The 16,559-nt window shown below is 42.2% G+C and overlaps 1 protein-coding gene across 14 annotated transcripts in view; it reads left to right on the forward strand.

Annotated features, from left to right (window-relative positions):
* Window positions 1–722: 722 nt before the first annotated feature.
* MCTP1 (multiple C2 and transmembrane domain containing 1) overlaps window positions 723–16,559 on the forward strand; it is a 543,328-nt gene continuing 527,491 nt past the window's right edge. For 6 of the 14 annotated variants that reach the window (XR_007476708.1, XM_049708425.1, XM_049708421.1 and 3 more), the window contains exon 1: window positions 723–1,593. Coding sequence is in view for 13 of the 14 variants with exons in the window: in XM_049708425.1 (XP_049564382.1) it covers window positions 874–1,593 (720 nt within the window). In the remaining variant the exon portion in view is untranslated. The remainder of the gene's footprint in view (window positions 1,594–16,559) is intronic. The other 8 variants (XM_049708429.1, XM_049708416.1, XM_049708424.1 and 5 more) reach the window with 3 other exon arrangements.

The following is a 16,559-nucleotide window of genomic DNA, read 5'->3' on the forward strand; positions in this document are numbered from 1 at the left end:
AAAGAGCGGGGAGGGGCGGATCAGGATGAAGTCAAGACAGAAGAAATCGAACTCTGGTCTTGGGCCCAGGCCGGGCAGCGGGGCGGGGGCAGCGGCGTTCAGCCTCAGAACTCGGTCAGCTTCACCTCTTGGTGTGGACACTGGGCGCTTCGCAGGACCCACTGAAGGCGCATAATCTCCACTCGAGCTCACTTCGTCGGACCTAGGATGATTGCCGGAGGGCGAGTCTAGCGGCCGGCCCGGAGCTAGCTGCGTGGGTAACAGTGGTCGGATCCTGGGGCGCAGCCTGGCTCTGGTCCCTAACCAGCTCCACCCGGCTCTCGCCAGCGCGTCCTCCCACCCAGGAGCTGGAGGATGGTCCCGGGGCGCGCCGAGTGTCTTCAGCCCGATCCTCCCTGTTGTGTGAGTCGCACGCGCGCCCAGTTCGGAGGCAGCCACCCTCGCCGCTGCTGACAGGTGCTGCCCGGAGGGCGTCGGGTGCGGTCCCAGGCGCAGCTGGAAACGCACGCCCGGTGCGTGTAGCGTCCCGAGCCCGGAGCCAGAGAGGAGAAGGGGCCAGGGCGCGGCCTGGGGGACTCCAGTGGACTGGAGCCGCGGAGCGCGGAGCTAGAAACTTTGCGGCGGCCGAGATTTGGCTACAGCGCCAGCCCACCCCCGCGGGTGCGGGAGGAAGAGGCAGCGCCGGAGTCCCGCGGCCGGAGAGCCTCGGCGGCGGCGGCGTCTTTTCCACGCTCTGGCCTGAAGCCGCCGGTCACTCCCGGCTTCTGCTGCTGCGTCCGCCGTCGTCGCTGCCACCGCGGGGCTCCGGGAGGAGACGCAGCCGGAGCGGACGGAGAAGAAGGAGGAGGGGAGCGGAGGAGCAGGGGGTGAAGGATGGAGCCCCCGGCTGCCGCGGCGGGCTCGCCCGAGCCTGCGGCGGCGTCCTCTTCCTTCCAGGCCCGGCTCTGGAAGAACCTGCAGCTAGGGGTGGGCAAGAGCAAGGGCGGCTGGGGCGGGCGCGCGGGGGTACCCGAGCGCCGCACTGCGGACACCCCGTCGCCCTCCCCGCCACCCCCGGGGGGTAGGCGGGACGCACTGGCCGGCTTGGGTGGCGCGGGCAGCAGGTGGAGCGGCTTCAAGAAACGGAAGCATGTGCTGGACCGCGTCTTTTCCTCCTCCCAGCCCAACCTGTGCTGCTCCTCGCCGGAGCCTCTCGAGCCCGAGGGTGCGAGCAGAGCGGAGCAGGGGTCAACGCTGCGCCGCCGGATCCGCGAGCATTTGCTTCCCGCGGGCAGGGGCCCGGTGGCAGCCGCCGGAGCAGCCGGAGTGACGCCTCCTGGCGGACGCTCTCCGGACTCAGCTTGCTCTTCGTCCTCTGCCTCATCCTCCCTGTCCTCCTCACCCCAGCCGCCCCCGAGGGGGGACCGCGCCCGAGATGAGGGTGCACGGCGTCGGGGCACCGCGGCGCACTTGTGCCATCAGAAGAGTTCCTCCCTGCCGGGCACCGCCTGCTTGGAGCAGCTGCTGGAGCCGCCGCCGCCGCCTCGAGCTGAGCCAGCACGGAGCCGAGCAGAGCCGCGAACCACGAAGGGCGAGGCGCGCGGCAGCAGACGGGTGAGTGACAGGTGGGCGCGGCCCAAGCCTAGGTGCGCGGGGCCACGCCTCCAGCTGTGGGCGATCGAGACCCCGGGAGTTGCTGGCGGGGTAGGGGTGCTACCAAGTTCAAGCAGTGGAAAGAAAACGTCCCGCTCCTGCTTAGTAGAGTACTGACTTGCGCTCTGACTTTACTTTTGACAGAAATAATACCTACTGCTAGAAGCTGTTTGAGTAGCTTTCCCAGTTGCCGATGAAAGTGGAAGTATTAATTGTAGCCAAATAGGAGAGGAATAAAGTTAGACACAAAATGGGTACTTTTTGGAGATCTCCTAAAAGGACTGTCCAGCTAAGTCTCATCTTGTCAAAAGAAAAACAAGCAAACCCAACAACTTGCAGGGAAAATTAGAAATGCGAGGAGGTGAATTAATGGCAAACGTGAGGTCATGTCTTGGGGAAACCCTTTAGGCAGAAGTCTGTTCATCTTCCAGCCCTCCCTTCTCAAAACTTTCTGCTGCGAGTGGATCGCTGCTTAACAAATAGCGTGAGTGTCGCTTCCGAGTTAAACCGATGTTCCTATGGCCTTTTTTGTTTTGATAGTCATCTGAAGTAGTTACGTTTAAATTATTCTGCTGTAGACGTGATGTTGACTCTCTGGTCAGGCAAGAGTCAAGTAAAAATGTACCTGTAAGATCTGTAAAGCGTTCCACTGAGCGGCAGCTTTTACTCCCTCGGTTTTGTAGAGGCGATGTTCTCCTTTTGTAAATTTTTATCAAATCGTGTTAATGCCAGCAAATATTTTGAAAGTTCCATTCTGCCAGAGACCTAAAGAACTCTTTTCTGCCAATACATCTTATTTTGTTTAAATTCTAATTATTTTGACTCTGATTAATTGTTAGGTTAATGATATATACATTAAAACTTTAATTAGATTAAAAGTTGGGTCACAAAAACCATGAGGCCATGCGTTGAAGGGTAAGATATGGGAATAGATGGGATTTCACTTGAAAATGTTTATAGTTTATTGGCTAATTTATTAGTGTAATTTCAGAAAGTAAACCAGAATACTAGTATGTTTTGTTGTTTAATAAACACAATTGCTTGCAGTAACCTGATGTTACTAATGCTCTAGAAAACACCTGATGGTTTAGTAAAAGGTTACAGTTATTCTCAGAAGCATAGGCAGAAATAATACTGACAAAAAGCCTAAATAAACCTATCTTTCCTTTTATCTTGAAAGAGAATTGACTAGAACTCCTGTTTCTGGTTCCAAAATGAGGTAAAAAGTGGTTTTAAAAAGATTGTTTAAATTCAGTGTAGATGAATACTATATATTTTAAAAATATTTATATTTGAGTGTGTACCTAATCCTAATGTATAAGAATTTTAGAGCTGGGGTACTTGCTTACATTTGTTTTTATTAACTTTTATGATCAAGAATGATAAAAAATAAGAACTGAATTAGTTTGGAAGGCAGAGATCATATTGCTGCAAATGTTAACTTACTACATAACTTTGCAGTTCACTGAACCAAGATATTTTCACAGTGAAAGCAGAGAATTCAGAATTAATCTTTATATTCATTTTTACCCAAACGTTTTCAGACACTATCAATCTTTATTTGAAAAACTGCTATGTAAATATAAATTTTGTATACAAAAGACCAAAAAACCTTTTTTGAGAGGATACTAAACAAACATTATTGTGTGTGCCGTCACTATATGTTGGGCACTTCCATGATTTAATCCTCATAGCTGCCCTACATGATAGAAGTTCTTGTTGCTATTTTATGCATTAGGAAATCAATGCTCAGAGAAATTAAATAATCTTTCCAAGGTCACATGATTAATATATGACAGAGAGAGTTTTTGTCATTCTCCACAATGTTTTTCCATCGCTACAGCTACGTTTGACAACTTTTAGAACTTTCTATGTCTCTGAGATAACTTCAGTCCTATTGATTAATACTTGCAAGTTTACATACATTCTGGATTCCTAGAATCAGTTCTGTGATGGATTAGGTGAATTAATTTGTTCTTTGTTCTCTGTAATGCATTGTTGCATATCTTTTATATCACATTTACAAATGACATTATTGATCATACTGTCTGTAGTTCTAAAGAAGCTTCTCATTATAAAGAACCAGCATTTCAATGAAGTCATAGGAGGAATACAAAAGCTAAAATATCTTTCCAAGAGTAGGTGAAAAGTGGAGTGTAGGCAGGAAAATAAGCCCTGATGCTTTATTGTTGATTCCCTGCATCTGCTGCTCAGGAAGCCTTGTGCCCTGAGAAGCGGACAGTTTTCTCCGTTACAAGTCACAAATCCAGTTTTCAGCAGCTCTCTGTCACTAATGCAGAACAGAGGATTCCTCAGTCCTCTAAATGCCTCTTTGCCCAACTCAAGGAGTCTGGCTCACCTCTCTGAATGGAGAGAAGAAAGAAATGGAGTTGGAATCTGGAACTGGAAGAGGACTCTCTAAGGTGTCCAGGAGTAGGTGTAACTCGGCAGCACACTTCCGAGCTTCCTGCATGTCTCAGAGATCTTTCCTTGCTCTCCTAACACCTCATTGCTGAAGATACTTGGGCATGGGGAGGAAGCTCGTAGCACATGCAGATTTCAGTTTTATTCACAGTTCATAAGCACAGATGGGAACACATAAAAAGAAAAGATGCTAAAAACATTAAATCCATCTTCAGATTGCCTAGATAAAAAGCACTTTCTCTCAAGGAAGAAAGAAAATTCGTTGCAAAATGAGGCAAATTGCTCACATTTTCTCTTGTTCTCTGCTTGATCCTGGCATCAGCCATGTTCTCCAACACACTCCCCACCTCTCCACTGCCCAGCCGAGCACGAGGACACAACAACATATGGGCACATACACTGACACTGAGTGGAGATATTAAGCAAAACCAAAAAAATCATTTTGGACTGCTAGGGAAAGAGATTTGGAAGTCACTGATGTATAATAATTACAACTAAACAAACCATTCTACCTCCTATGCCCCTGTCAGCCCTCTTGCTATTATGTTTTCTTTAGCCAAATATACCTTTGAATGACAGTTTAATAGACTTAATAATGCCTTGCTGTTGGGCCATGTGCATTATTTAAAATGTTCTGCTTTGAAAAAAAAAAAGAAACCCCGTTCTTCCCACTGATTCTAGTTCACGTGCTGGGCCATATTGTCATACCAGATGCATTTCATTTTCTGCAATGCAGTTGGGAAAGATGCATTCTCAATTTGTGTGCATATCAAAAATGTGCCAATTTTATGTATTCTATCTTGATGAGTTACTAAAATTATACTTTGCTAGAATCAGAAATTCCGTTAAGATAAAGAGTTAGGAATGAATATGTTGCATTTTTTAAAGTGTTTTAACAAAAGTGTGTAGTGTTTATGAATGTTAAACCTTTGTTGTTTTTTTTCAAATTCATTTTGTTAAAATTGCTGTCATCGAGGAGCAAAAATGATTTTGAAAAAAAGTGGATAAAATATTCAGGGTATGATAGGAATATCCATTCATTGGGATAAAATTCCTAAAACACATATGAAAGCCCCCCAAAAAAGTGGAAGATATTTTCTAAGATTAAGTCTAGACATGAAGTAAATATTGCTTTATTAATTATCTGATCTTTTAAAGAAAGCCTGTATTTTCAAAAACTATTAAAAATGTGATTTGGGTAATTTTTGCTATTTATTTTTCAGGTGTCTTTAATCTTACTTCAAAGAACCTAACTTAGTCTTGGGGAAGGCACAAGTTTTAAAAATATTCCTAATGTAAATCATTAAAACCACTAAAAATCCCCCAGTAATCTAAAAAATAAGCTCCTAAAAGGAGTGTTAGTAGCTTTTTCAAAGCTTTTGCAAGTGAGAGAGTGAGGGTGAGATCTTAGAACATTTTGGAGCAGCGTGTAAAGTTTGATGTGTGATTGCATTCTTGAGAAATATTGGGACATCAGGTTGTTCCAGAGAAAGGGCATAAACAGAGTGATAGGTTTACTTTGGAGTGGAATTGTTTCCAGTAACTTTTAATTACTATCAGGTGTATCTGGTGGATCTGAGTAGAGCTGTGGATACCGTATAAATGCAACTGTTATGAGGTAGATGTTTGAAATTGGCTTGAAACCTGTCTCAGTAGGCACTAGCAATTGTGTGCTGTTATTATTTTTGAAAGGTATATTAAACTTTTGCCACTGCCACCGTTACAAGTAGGTGGGTGTTGAAAACAATTAACAGGGGCTTTGATGGTCCTTTTCATTGAGGATGTAAATTATTTTCCTTGCAGTGGTGGCAAAAGTAGCCTAAAATTAACCCAGGCAGTACTGGTGACATCACAGCTTCACACAGTAATGAAAAAATCTTATATAACTTTTGGAAAATATGTGCACATTATCATAAAAATGAGAATACATACTTGGAGGAATAAAATAAATTTAACAGATTCATAAAGAAAGTAGGACAAATATTCCCCCTTTTTTTCTGTTGCCCCATTGTTCGGAAATATGGGATGATTTCACAAGATTAAAGGTTAATAATATGTCTTTGGCACCACAAGGAAACATGTAGTATGATTTCTTTGCTCATAAGGATTATCAGAACGTTTGCCAACTCTAGACTGATGAAGAGTAAAAAAGTATGTGTAGATAACATTATAAGCATTGAGAAAATCTGCAGATTCACAAGTTAGGGTAATGCATTTTTTAGTTAAATCATCGTTACTTACAGTATCGTAGCAGACATCTATTTTAGATAAGCAGAAATTAAGTTTTTGAAATCTGAAACTTTTTTGCTTTGAATTTTTTATTTTGCTGGAAAACTTACTAAAAACTATATATTTCCCTGCCTCAACAAACCAAGCATCCTAAATAAAAGGACTTGGAAACAAGAAGGCAAGAACATCATTACATGACCATAAAGTGATTTTGAAACTTTTCCAAGAGAACTTATCTCTGAACTTATCTCTTGATATCTGAGAGCCATTTTTGTGAATACTGGCTTTTGGGGCGGGGGGTTGTTTTATGTGAATGAAACAGTTATTGTCTTAACTTTCTTTAGGTAAGCTTGCTTGTTTTCATAAAATTACAGTATAACACATACCTATTTATGATAAGCTTATCTTCCTATAAAGTTAATTATTCAAAGGTGTGAGGCACTCTTCCTCAAGTCCTTTTTATCACTTGCCAAATAATCTTTACTGTCTTTATTTGTGAATTTTGATTTGTCAACTACCATTGAAAATATCATTTTTTTTCCCTGCATGGTGAACTTTATGTGCTGTCTTGATTTCTTTGTCATTGTCAACCTTTTCTTCTAATTTACATTGCTTTTTATAAATCACATGTGGAAAGTGATTACTGTACCTCAACAATTCAAGATTGTATGCAAATATATTTCCCCCTCCAATGTATACCAGTTTCTTATCATTAGAAAGTTTTTTCAGCAGAATAGCAGGCCACAATTTCCCCAGTGTCCCAAGTACTCCTATTTAATATTAGTCTGAGTGCAAGCAACATGAAAACTGCATTTTCAATATAATGAGATTTTAAAGTCCTGCATACTACCTTCTTGAGAGAACAATTTTCCTATGAAATCTGTTTGAGATATTTTATGTCAGCCTTATTTCCCATTCTCTTGGGCCCTAGCCAATCTGGAAAATTATGACACATGATAGGCAAATGGGACTCTGGACATTTTAGGATCAATGCATCCTCTTAATCACATGGGTTTTATTTAGAGAGGCTCCTTCAATATTAGCAATCTCACTGTATTTTGCACTGCTAGAGTAGAATTTGGCAAGCCTTAGTACGTACAGTGGACCTATTTAATCAGCATTGTAAACTGGATCGGGGAAGACTACTCAATAAATGGTTGCTGAATGAACGAAGGGATGAATGGATGGGCTGGAGCTGTTCAGAGATAAGTTCTCTTGGAAAAGTTTCAAAATCACTTTATGGTCATGTAATGATGTTCTTGCCTTCTTGTTTCCAAGTTCTTTTATGCCTGGCAAATGTATTTGACATTCCCCTCTTCTCCCAGTTGCTGGCATGGCTTTCTTTTAATTCTGGTTCATGTCTGAGGGCATAAAGGGAGGATTTGACCACCATATTGTGCTCACGTGGGGGATGGAAGAGTGATTTCTGCTTCCGAGGTCTCTGGCTCAAGGATGCATTTCTTGTTACTGGTCTCCGATTCCAGGTATCTGTTTTGCACCCACGTTTCCTTGTCTGGCCTATGAGATCGTACCCCGACACCTGGATCACCAACACCTGTTGACATGTCCTCACTCATGATCTCTGAGCCTTGAACGGTCCTTGGATCTAAGCTCAAGATACTTTCCTGCCTGCTTCCTTGCACTTCTCCTCTAACCCATTTACTTTAACTAGATTAAAACCCCAATCTCGATCAAGAATCCTGCCCTTACTAGCCTGACTCATTCTGTTGCCAAGTGTGTGAACTGGGGTTCAGACGGTTGGTCAGTTGCTTTTCATAGTGACTACCTGTCTAATGCTGAGCCTATTTTTAGAACACCAAAGACTCCTCCAGAAAATCTGCACTGCCTGTCGACTGCATTTGCCTATACAGGGCGTTTCTTCCCTTGGAGGACTGGCCCAGAGCTGGTCGTTGTCTCTGTGTCCCTACTTCCTCTTCTCCTATTTTCAAACTCTCACCATGTCTGCTCTTGGACATCATCACCCTTTTTCCTTAGTCCTGCTTGCTTTCTCTTCCTCCTTAATATCGTCTCTCTTTCTGATTGCAAGACGAGTTTTGTAACTGACCGTTAAGCATCTGGAGCTGTGCTGTCCCATATGGCAGAGCCACTGGCTACCGAGCCCTGGAAAAGTGGCTAGTTCACATTGAGACGGGTGGAAAGCGTAAAGCGCACACCACATTTTGAAGCCTTAGCTCAAAGAAGAGGAAGTAAAATATCTTATTACTAATTTTTTATGTTGCTTGTGTGTTGAAATAGTATCGTGGGTATATTGGATTAAGTAAAATATATTATTAAAGTTAATTTCACCCACTCCTTTTCATTTAAAAAGGTGGCTGCTAGAAAATTTTAAATTATATATGTGACACATTTTTATTTCTGTTGGCCAGCACTGATCTAGAGCAGGTGTTCAAACTCCATTACCCACAGGGGCCATCAAAATAAAGAAAATGAGCAAAGGTTTGATGGGGCCTGTGGTGAGCGAGGAAGCCGTGCCTCATCTGAGGGGCAGCTGCTTCTCGACTCCAGCTGATTATTATCATGCAGTGAAGGCAGTGCTGCCAGGGTTTCTAGATTCTTTAACAGAAGCCAAAAAAATCCTCCAGAATCTTGAATTTTTGACAAAGAATTGATTTTTAGAAAAACGCAACACAGACCAAATAAAATATATCTCTGGGCTGACTTTAGCTATCAGCTTGAACTTCTGACTCAGAAAGCTCATGTTTGATTTCTCCTCTCCCCTCCCAGTGCTAGATGAATGTTATCTGGACGTAGTAGGTGTCAGTACATTTCACAGAATAACAGCATCAGGAGTGGTGGGATGGAAGACGGAATGCGGCGGGTTGGAGGGTGCCTGGAAAGATGAGGTGGGGACAGAGAGAGTGGCCAAGCAGTTTGGCTCTCCACAAGGGATCAAAGAAAGTGGTGATGAGAACACGAGAACCATGCTGGGATGGGATCATGGGCAGGGTTTTGTTTTTTGTTTTTTTTTTAACATTTTTACTGGAGTATAATTGCTTTACAATGGTGTGTTAGTTTCTGCTGTATCATACGGTATGCTGACACACATGTATGGAATTTGGTTTTGTTTTTAATGGATATCACCTGAGTGGGTTGATGAGTCAGCGCTTGTGGAGGGGGAGAAATTGAAGTTAAAGGAGAACGGGGGTTAATTGATGGATGAAGGCCTTAAGGACTCAGGTGGGGGTGGGTCCCAGAGACCAGGGGAATGGTAGCGTCAGTGGAAGAAGGATCCTCTCCCTTGCAGATGGAAGGGACGGTGCGGGTGTGGATGCAGGTAAGGAGTAGGCTGGGGGGCAGCAATTTGAGGGTGTTGCCACCCGATGGCCTCTGCCTTGTTTTGAAGTGTGCTTAGGATTCGGACACAGGGAGATGGAGGAAAGAATATTGCCATAGGCACAGAGGCGAACAAGTGCTCTATGTATTCAAGAAATGGGGTATCACTAGTGGGACTGAAGCCTAGGGTGTGGGGTGGGGTAGAGGAAAATGAAGGTGCAGCTGAAGGTCTGGGATCTCTGGGGGTTGAGGAGCGTATCTAGGGAGGCAGAGGGACCCCCGGAGGCATTTGAGCAGGGGAGACAGGGGCACGCGAGCCTCGGAAGGGTGAAGTTGGCAGCAGGGGCAGGGGACCACTCGGAGGCCAAGGCAGTCCCGTGAGAGCCTGATGTTGGGCAGGTGACTGACCTTGGGGATGGGGAGATGGAAAGATTTATTAAGACCAGGGATGTAGCTGAACCTTCAGGAAAAGGGAGAGTGAAAGGAATAAATTAGAGCACATGTCCTCCTTTACTTATGTTTTTGATTTTTCCTGGTTCTGTTCACAAATGCTTGTATTGAAAAGTATTTTCCGTTGGGAGGGAGAGGGAAGGTTAAGTTTTGAATTTGCATTTGTGTAAAATGGTTAAAGGTGCCAGGCTCTTGAGTGCCAAATTGTCACCTATTTACTGTAATAGCTCAGATTCTTTTTTAAAAACTTATTTTATTGAAGTATAGTTGATTTACAATGTTGTGTTAATTTCTGCTGTATAGCAAACTGATTCAGTTATACATATATATTCTTTTTCATAGTCTTTTCCATTATGGTTTATCACAGGATACTGAGTATAGTTCCCTGTGCCATACAGTAGGACCTTGTTTTTTATCCATTCTATATATAATAGTTTGCATCTGCTAAGCCCAAACTCCCAATCCACTCCTCCCCAAGCCACGCCCCCCCCCCGCCGCCTTGGCAACCACAAGTCTGTTCTCTATGTCTGTGAGTCTGTTTCGTAGATAAGTTCATTTGTGTCATATTTTAGATTCCACATATAAGTGATATCATATGGTATTTGTCTTTCTCTTTCTGACTTAACTGCACTTAGTATTGTAATCTCTAGGTCCATCCATGTTACTGCAAACGGCATTATTTCATTCTTTTTTATGTAAGAGCTCATATTCTTTATATTATAGTTATTTTGGATTCTTCCATGAGTAAAATAGTTATTTTCCCTGCAGTATTAAGCACTGAAAATAGTGTTAAGGGAGAGAAAAAAGGGCAAAACATGTTTGGCAGTTTAAAAAAAAAAAAGGTAAAGCAAGAAAACCTCCTACACATTTCTGTTACATAGATTTTTTATGGTGTCTGATGTCAGAGAGACTAAATATTTGGGGAAATATTTATAATGAAAAGGTTTGGAATTGAAGGACTCTGTTGGCAATTTTCGATCTTAAGGCATTGTGGCTCAAATGTGTTGAAATATGCATTCTCTCTCAGATGCAGGGTTGACCCATGCATGACACAGGATCAATTTCTGAAAATTACAAATAGTTACTCTCTCAAAATAGAAACGATATTCTATCTGGACCCTTAAGCCATATTTGACCCTTGTTCTTTTATTGAAATGTAAAATAGCTTTTTTTTTTAAATAGCTTTTGATAAGAGAGAAATTCATTTCTATAGTTTCCTTTGAATAATATTTTCACCACACCAGACTAGAAGTCTGAGTGTTTTCCAGAATCTCTTTTGCGATTGGAATAGGTTTTGGAGACAAGTTCTGTATCACTACAGAGCTGTTGCCAAACCTCCAGCTCCCTGGCGGTTGGAACACTCTCCTTCAGCGTGGCCGCTGTCTCCTGGCTGAGAGCGGTCACAGGCTGCGCCTCCCTTTTCTTTCTTTGCCTCCCTGGACTTTCAAAAGGAAGCAGGAGTAGGGGGCAGGGGCGGGGTCCAGCTGAGATTGGGATCTCGCCTGGTTCTCTGTGGCCTTGCACACGTGCCCTTTCAACTCAGCGGTTTTAAGCAAAAAAAAAAAAAACCACATTGACTTAACCAGTTTGGTTATCGCCCCAGTCCCACTCTGCTCCCTTCGGCTTGCTAGGTGGCATTCGTTTACTCCAGACTCAGGCTGCTGCTTCTGTGACTCCTGAGACTTAGGGGAACGGGAGAGTTGGGAGGGAGAACGACCTTTCGCAGTTAGTTTCCCAGGCCCCACGCCCTCTGCCTCTTTTCAAGGAAGATGGAGCTTTGTAAGGTGTTCTTAATCTGCTCCTCTCTACCTGGCATTTTCACTGTCCCCAGTGCCAACGTTTTTCTTCCTGGGTATATGCCAGGGTATGAGGAAGAACTTTACGGGCCTTGCCACGAGAGGGTCTTTGTGTATTTTGAATGACCAACCATGGTTAGTCTGTGTACCTCTGTCACAGGACTATCCAGGTGGTATATTCTTTGGGTCCTAGCTCTTCATTCTCTGCCCTCCTGCCACTTGCCTTTCAGCTGTGTCATTTCTCTTTCTTTCTGGGAATAAGAGCAGAGAAAATAAAAAAGAAAAGTCAGGCATTTTTTTTTTTTGTTAGGGGCTTTCATAATTTTTTTCCCACAGTGAAGTTTAAATAATTGGCTCCTATAATGTTTTGACATTTTGTGTTGCTCTGACATAGGCTGTACACACACATGCACACGCACACGCACACCCACACACAATTATGCCTTCACCTAGTATGGTTTATACACGTACCTGTTTTTTCACATGCATCATATTTCCCACTGGAGTCAAAGATAAACAGAAGAACTCCAAAATTCTTCCACCTAAATTTAATGTGATAATACTAAATTTCAGTGATAACATAGTCCTTACAAATGGTCTAGGTTCATTTAGTATGAGTAGGTGTACAATAACCAGCTCAACCAATGAGAAAAAAAAATTAGAAGACAGTTTTTATCGTTCACTATGGAGTGTGTTCTACAAAGGGAATGAGTAATCTTCCTTTGAATTTAAACTAATGTATAAGGAATACCTTTTCTTCAGTAAGAATAATCATTCTTCTGTAACTATTCATCTTATTTACAGCCACCATGGAAGAGAGGTCTTTGAATTATTTCCTTAATCTTTTGCAATCTAGATGTCACAGTAACTAAGATCTGTCGTTAGTATTTTCGGCTTGGCCTGGCTTTACTCTCACAAAGTGATCCTCACAGATAAAAAATGGGGAGACATTTTGGAGAGTTTCCTTACTGATACAGTTCACCTTTTAATTAGAGAAAAAGTGATCCCTTTATTCTTATTTTTTTTTCATTGGGGTATAGTTTTACAATGTTGTGTTAGTTTCTGCTGTATAGCAAAGAGAAGTAGAGTTCCCTGTGCTATACAGCAGGTTCTTATTAGTTATCTATTTTATACATATTAGTGTACATACGTCAATCCCAGTCTCCCAGTTCCTCCCACCACCACCCATCCCCCCACCACTTTCCCCCCTTGGTGTCCATACATTTGTTTTCTGCATCTGTGTCTCTATTTCTGCCCTGCAAACCGGTTCATCTGTACCATTTTTCTAGATTCCACATATATGCGTTAATATACGATATTTGTTTTTCTCTTTCTTCACTTACTTCACTCTGTATGACAGTCTCAACCCTAAAGAGTTATACCTTTAGGGTTGTAAAGATGTATTCTCATAATCACAGAAAGCTCAATTTTTGAAATCACCTGAAAAAGAGAGTTGGGGAATAACTGAGTTAGGACCAAATGGATCTGGGACAGCAGAGCTTTTGTTTGTGTTGGCTGCTTAAAGGATGTTCTATTTTCTGTTAATGTTGCTAATATTTCTCAATGGCTCTTTTTATAACATAACTCTCTTAATTATATATGGATGGCATTTTGAATGGTGTGTTTGTAAGTGCCCATTTCATATTTGAAAATCTATTTTTTTCTTTCTAGGAGTATAAGTCTAATGTGAGTTCCAGGCAGCTACACAAATTTTGTTTGTATTTGGTGCTAGAGTTTTGTACCAGGTTTGTGTGGACTTGTTTTGCATAAGTGTCCATGACCATCTTTGTAATGTTATCTGCTGGGGTAGGACTTGGCCTTCACTCCCCTGCCTTTGAATTAATATTTGTTAAATCACAGTGCACACTCTGTCTTCTGAAGTTTTATTATATGAGGTAGGACATGCTCACGATGGTCCTCTGACCACCCTGGGCTGGGCTCTCTTTGCTCAGTTGTATCATGTTACCTATGACATGAGGCCAACTAACTATGGGTCCTCTCACCCCCATTTTATTTTATTTTATTTTATTTATTTTTCTTCTAGGTTAATTGAGATATAATTGACATTAACACTGTATAAGTTTAAGGTGTACAGCATAATGATTTAGATATATCATGAAATGATCATCATAGTAAGTTTAATGAACATCCGTCATCTCATATAGATATAACATTAAAGAAATAAAAAGAAATTTTTTTTCTTATGAGGAGAACTCTTAAGGTTTAATGTTATAACACCTTTCACGTGTAACATAACACAGTGTTAATTATATTTGTCATGTTGTACATTACATCCCTAGTACTTATTTATCTTAAACTACAAGTTTGTACCTTTTGACTGTCTTCATCCAATTCCCGCTCCTCCCCGTCCTCTCTGGTAACCACAAATCTGATCTCTTTTTCCTTGAGTTTATTTGTTTGTTTGACACTTTATAACTAGTATTAATAACAGCTAAACACACAGGGCATTTATTATGTATTGGCACTATTCTAAGTGCTTTTTATGTATTAACTTATTTATTTACTACAGTACTTTCTGAAGTAGGTTTATCATTTGCATTTTCCAGATGAATAAAGTGAGCTAGAGGAGAATAGGTGACTTGTCCCAAGTCACACATCATATAATTTGGATCCAGTGCACTTGGCCCTTAAGCTCTACAAAGGAAGGCTGTTTGTAGTAGGTTGTGCCTGAGAAGCCCGGTTTAGGAAAACAGCTCCAAGTGGAGTTGTTTTTTCTCCTCATCTCAGTATTGACATCAGAGCTCTTCTTTGCCCCTGCCATTTCCTTCCCATCTTTCTGATCTCTGAAGGTTGTCTCATAACAAGAAAATTTAATGAAGACAGATTTAGTATAACAGAAGATTTTGGTGTCAGGCATAAACCTGGCTCTACCACTTCCTTCTTACTGGTTGGAAGCCCTCTGAGATCTCTTTGATTGCTAGATAATGGTATAGCTAGCAACTTTTAAATGTCAGTCCTGCTTAAAAAAACTCTTCCTCACCAAGTGCCCCACTATATGTCATTGTTATGTCTGTTATTGATATTATCCTGAGGAACATGTTATAATTTACAAGACCCTTATAATTATGTATTTTCTATATTCTATAGCCTCACCTCATCTCTGTCATTAATCCTCTCTTGTTCCATGAACAGCATGGTAGTAGTGGAAGGAAACAAAGTAGCTCTATCTACTAGGCATTCTTTGCATTGTATCTCAGATCGATGTTATAAAATATGTACATTATTTCACTTTAACTCTCACAGAAATTTTGACGCAGAGATATTGTTATATATGCATTTATTTATGACACATAGGTATATGCTATAGCTGTATCTTATATACGGGAAATTCTTAGAGGCCATGTTAGTAATTTGCCTGCCGTCCTGATTCTGTCTACAGTTAGTAAGTGGCAGAGTTTGGGTAACAGACAGCTGATTTCTGCCAGGGCCATAGTTTCCAGGGTATCCACTGCTCCACCAGTAGTGAGGGCACATCAGTGCACCAGTGCCAGGTACATGACGTGCCCAAACCGGTGATTCGTGGTTGAGTCTGGTATTCCTTCAACACCAGCCCTGTCAATGAGTTTGAGTCTTACCATTGTTTTGGAGGGATAGCTGGAGGAATGTGCCATTATTAGTTGGAGAAAAGTATCTAAAAAAATATAGTGAGGGGCTTCCCTGGTGGCACAGTGGTTAAGAATCCGCCTGCCAATGCAGGGGACACGAGTTCGAGCCCTGGTCCAGGAAGATCCCACATGCCGCGGAGCAACTAAGCCCGTGCGCCACAACTACTGAGCATGCACTCTAGAGCCCGCGAGCCACAACTTCTGAGCCCGCATGCCACAACTACAGAAGCCCATGAGCCTAGAGCCCGTGCTCCACAATAAGAAAAGCCACCACAGTGAGAAGCCTGTGTACTGCAACGAAGAGTAGCCCCCGCTCGCAGCAACTAGAAAAAGCCCACGTGCACCAATGAAGACCCAATGCAGCAAAAAATATATATATATATATATATGTATATATATAGTGAGTGGGAGTGTGTTAGTTTGTTTATTTGTGGGCTCAATTCCAAGAGCTCATAAGTGAATATTTCTCAGATCATTCTTCTCATGTGTGCTGTACATGTATTTTGACTTCCAGTGATGTTGTTAAACTCGTGTAAAACTAAAGGTGTACATTCTGCAGTTAGTCTAGGTGTTAGGATCTCTGGACAGGAAAACAAATTGTTCTCAGAGCATCTAGTTGTTTGTGAATATGCCCAAGTGGGGTATATTCTTTAAATAAGGAGAAGGCAAGATAGTTCTTGCCTTATGGTACAACCAGTGGAATTGGTACAACTTCTCATGTTTCTTGATAATAACAATAATAGCACTAAAATCTTAGTCTTGTGCCAGTCAGTGTTTCACAGGCATTACTTCATAGTCTTTGTGACGATAAGGAGCTGGAATACTTAGTCTCATTTTGTAGATGGATCACCGGAGGCTCAGAAAGTGTGAGGACTTGCTCGGGGTGGTGCAGCTATAAGTGGTAGAGCTGGGATTTCGTACCTAAGTGACTGGCTTCAAATGTCATGACTCTAATTGCCATGTTCTATGGTTTTCCTCAACACTGAAGAGCTGCTGTGTCTCCTGAGTATTGTCATATAGCTCTTTTCCAGGTGTCTTGGAATAGGGGAAAAATTTGGTTAGAATGTTCTATGTCGTGAACCAGCCTGAAGTATATATGTGTTGCTGG

This window comes from Orcinus orca, chromosome 3, assembly GCF_937001465.1.
Source record: "Orcinus orca chromosome 3, mOrcOrc1.1, whole genome shotgun sequence".
Taxonomy (NCBI): Eukaryota; Metazoa; Chordata; class Mammalia; order Artiodactyla; family Delphinidae; genus Orcinus; species Orcinus orca.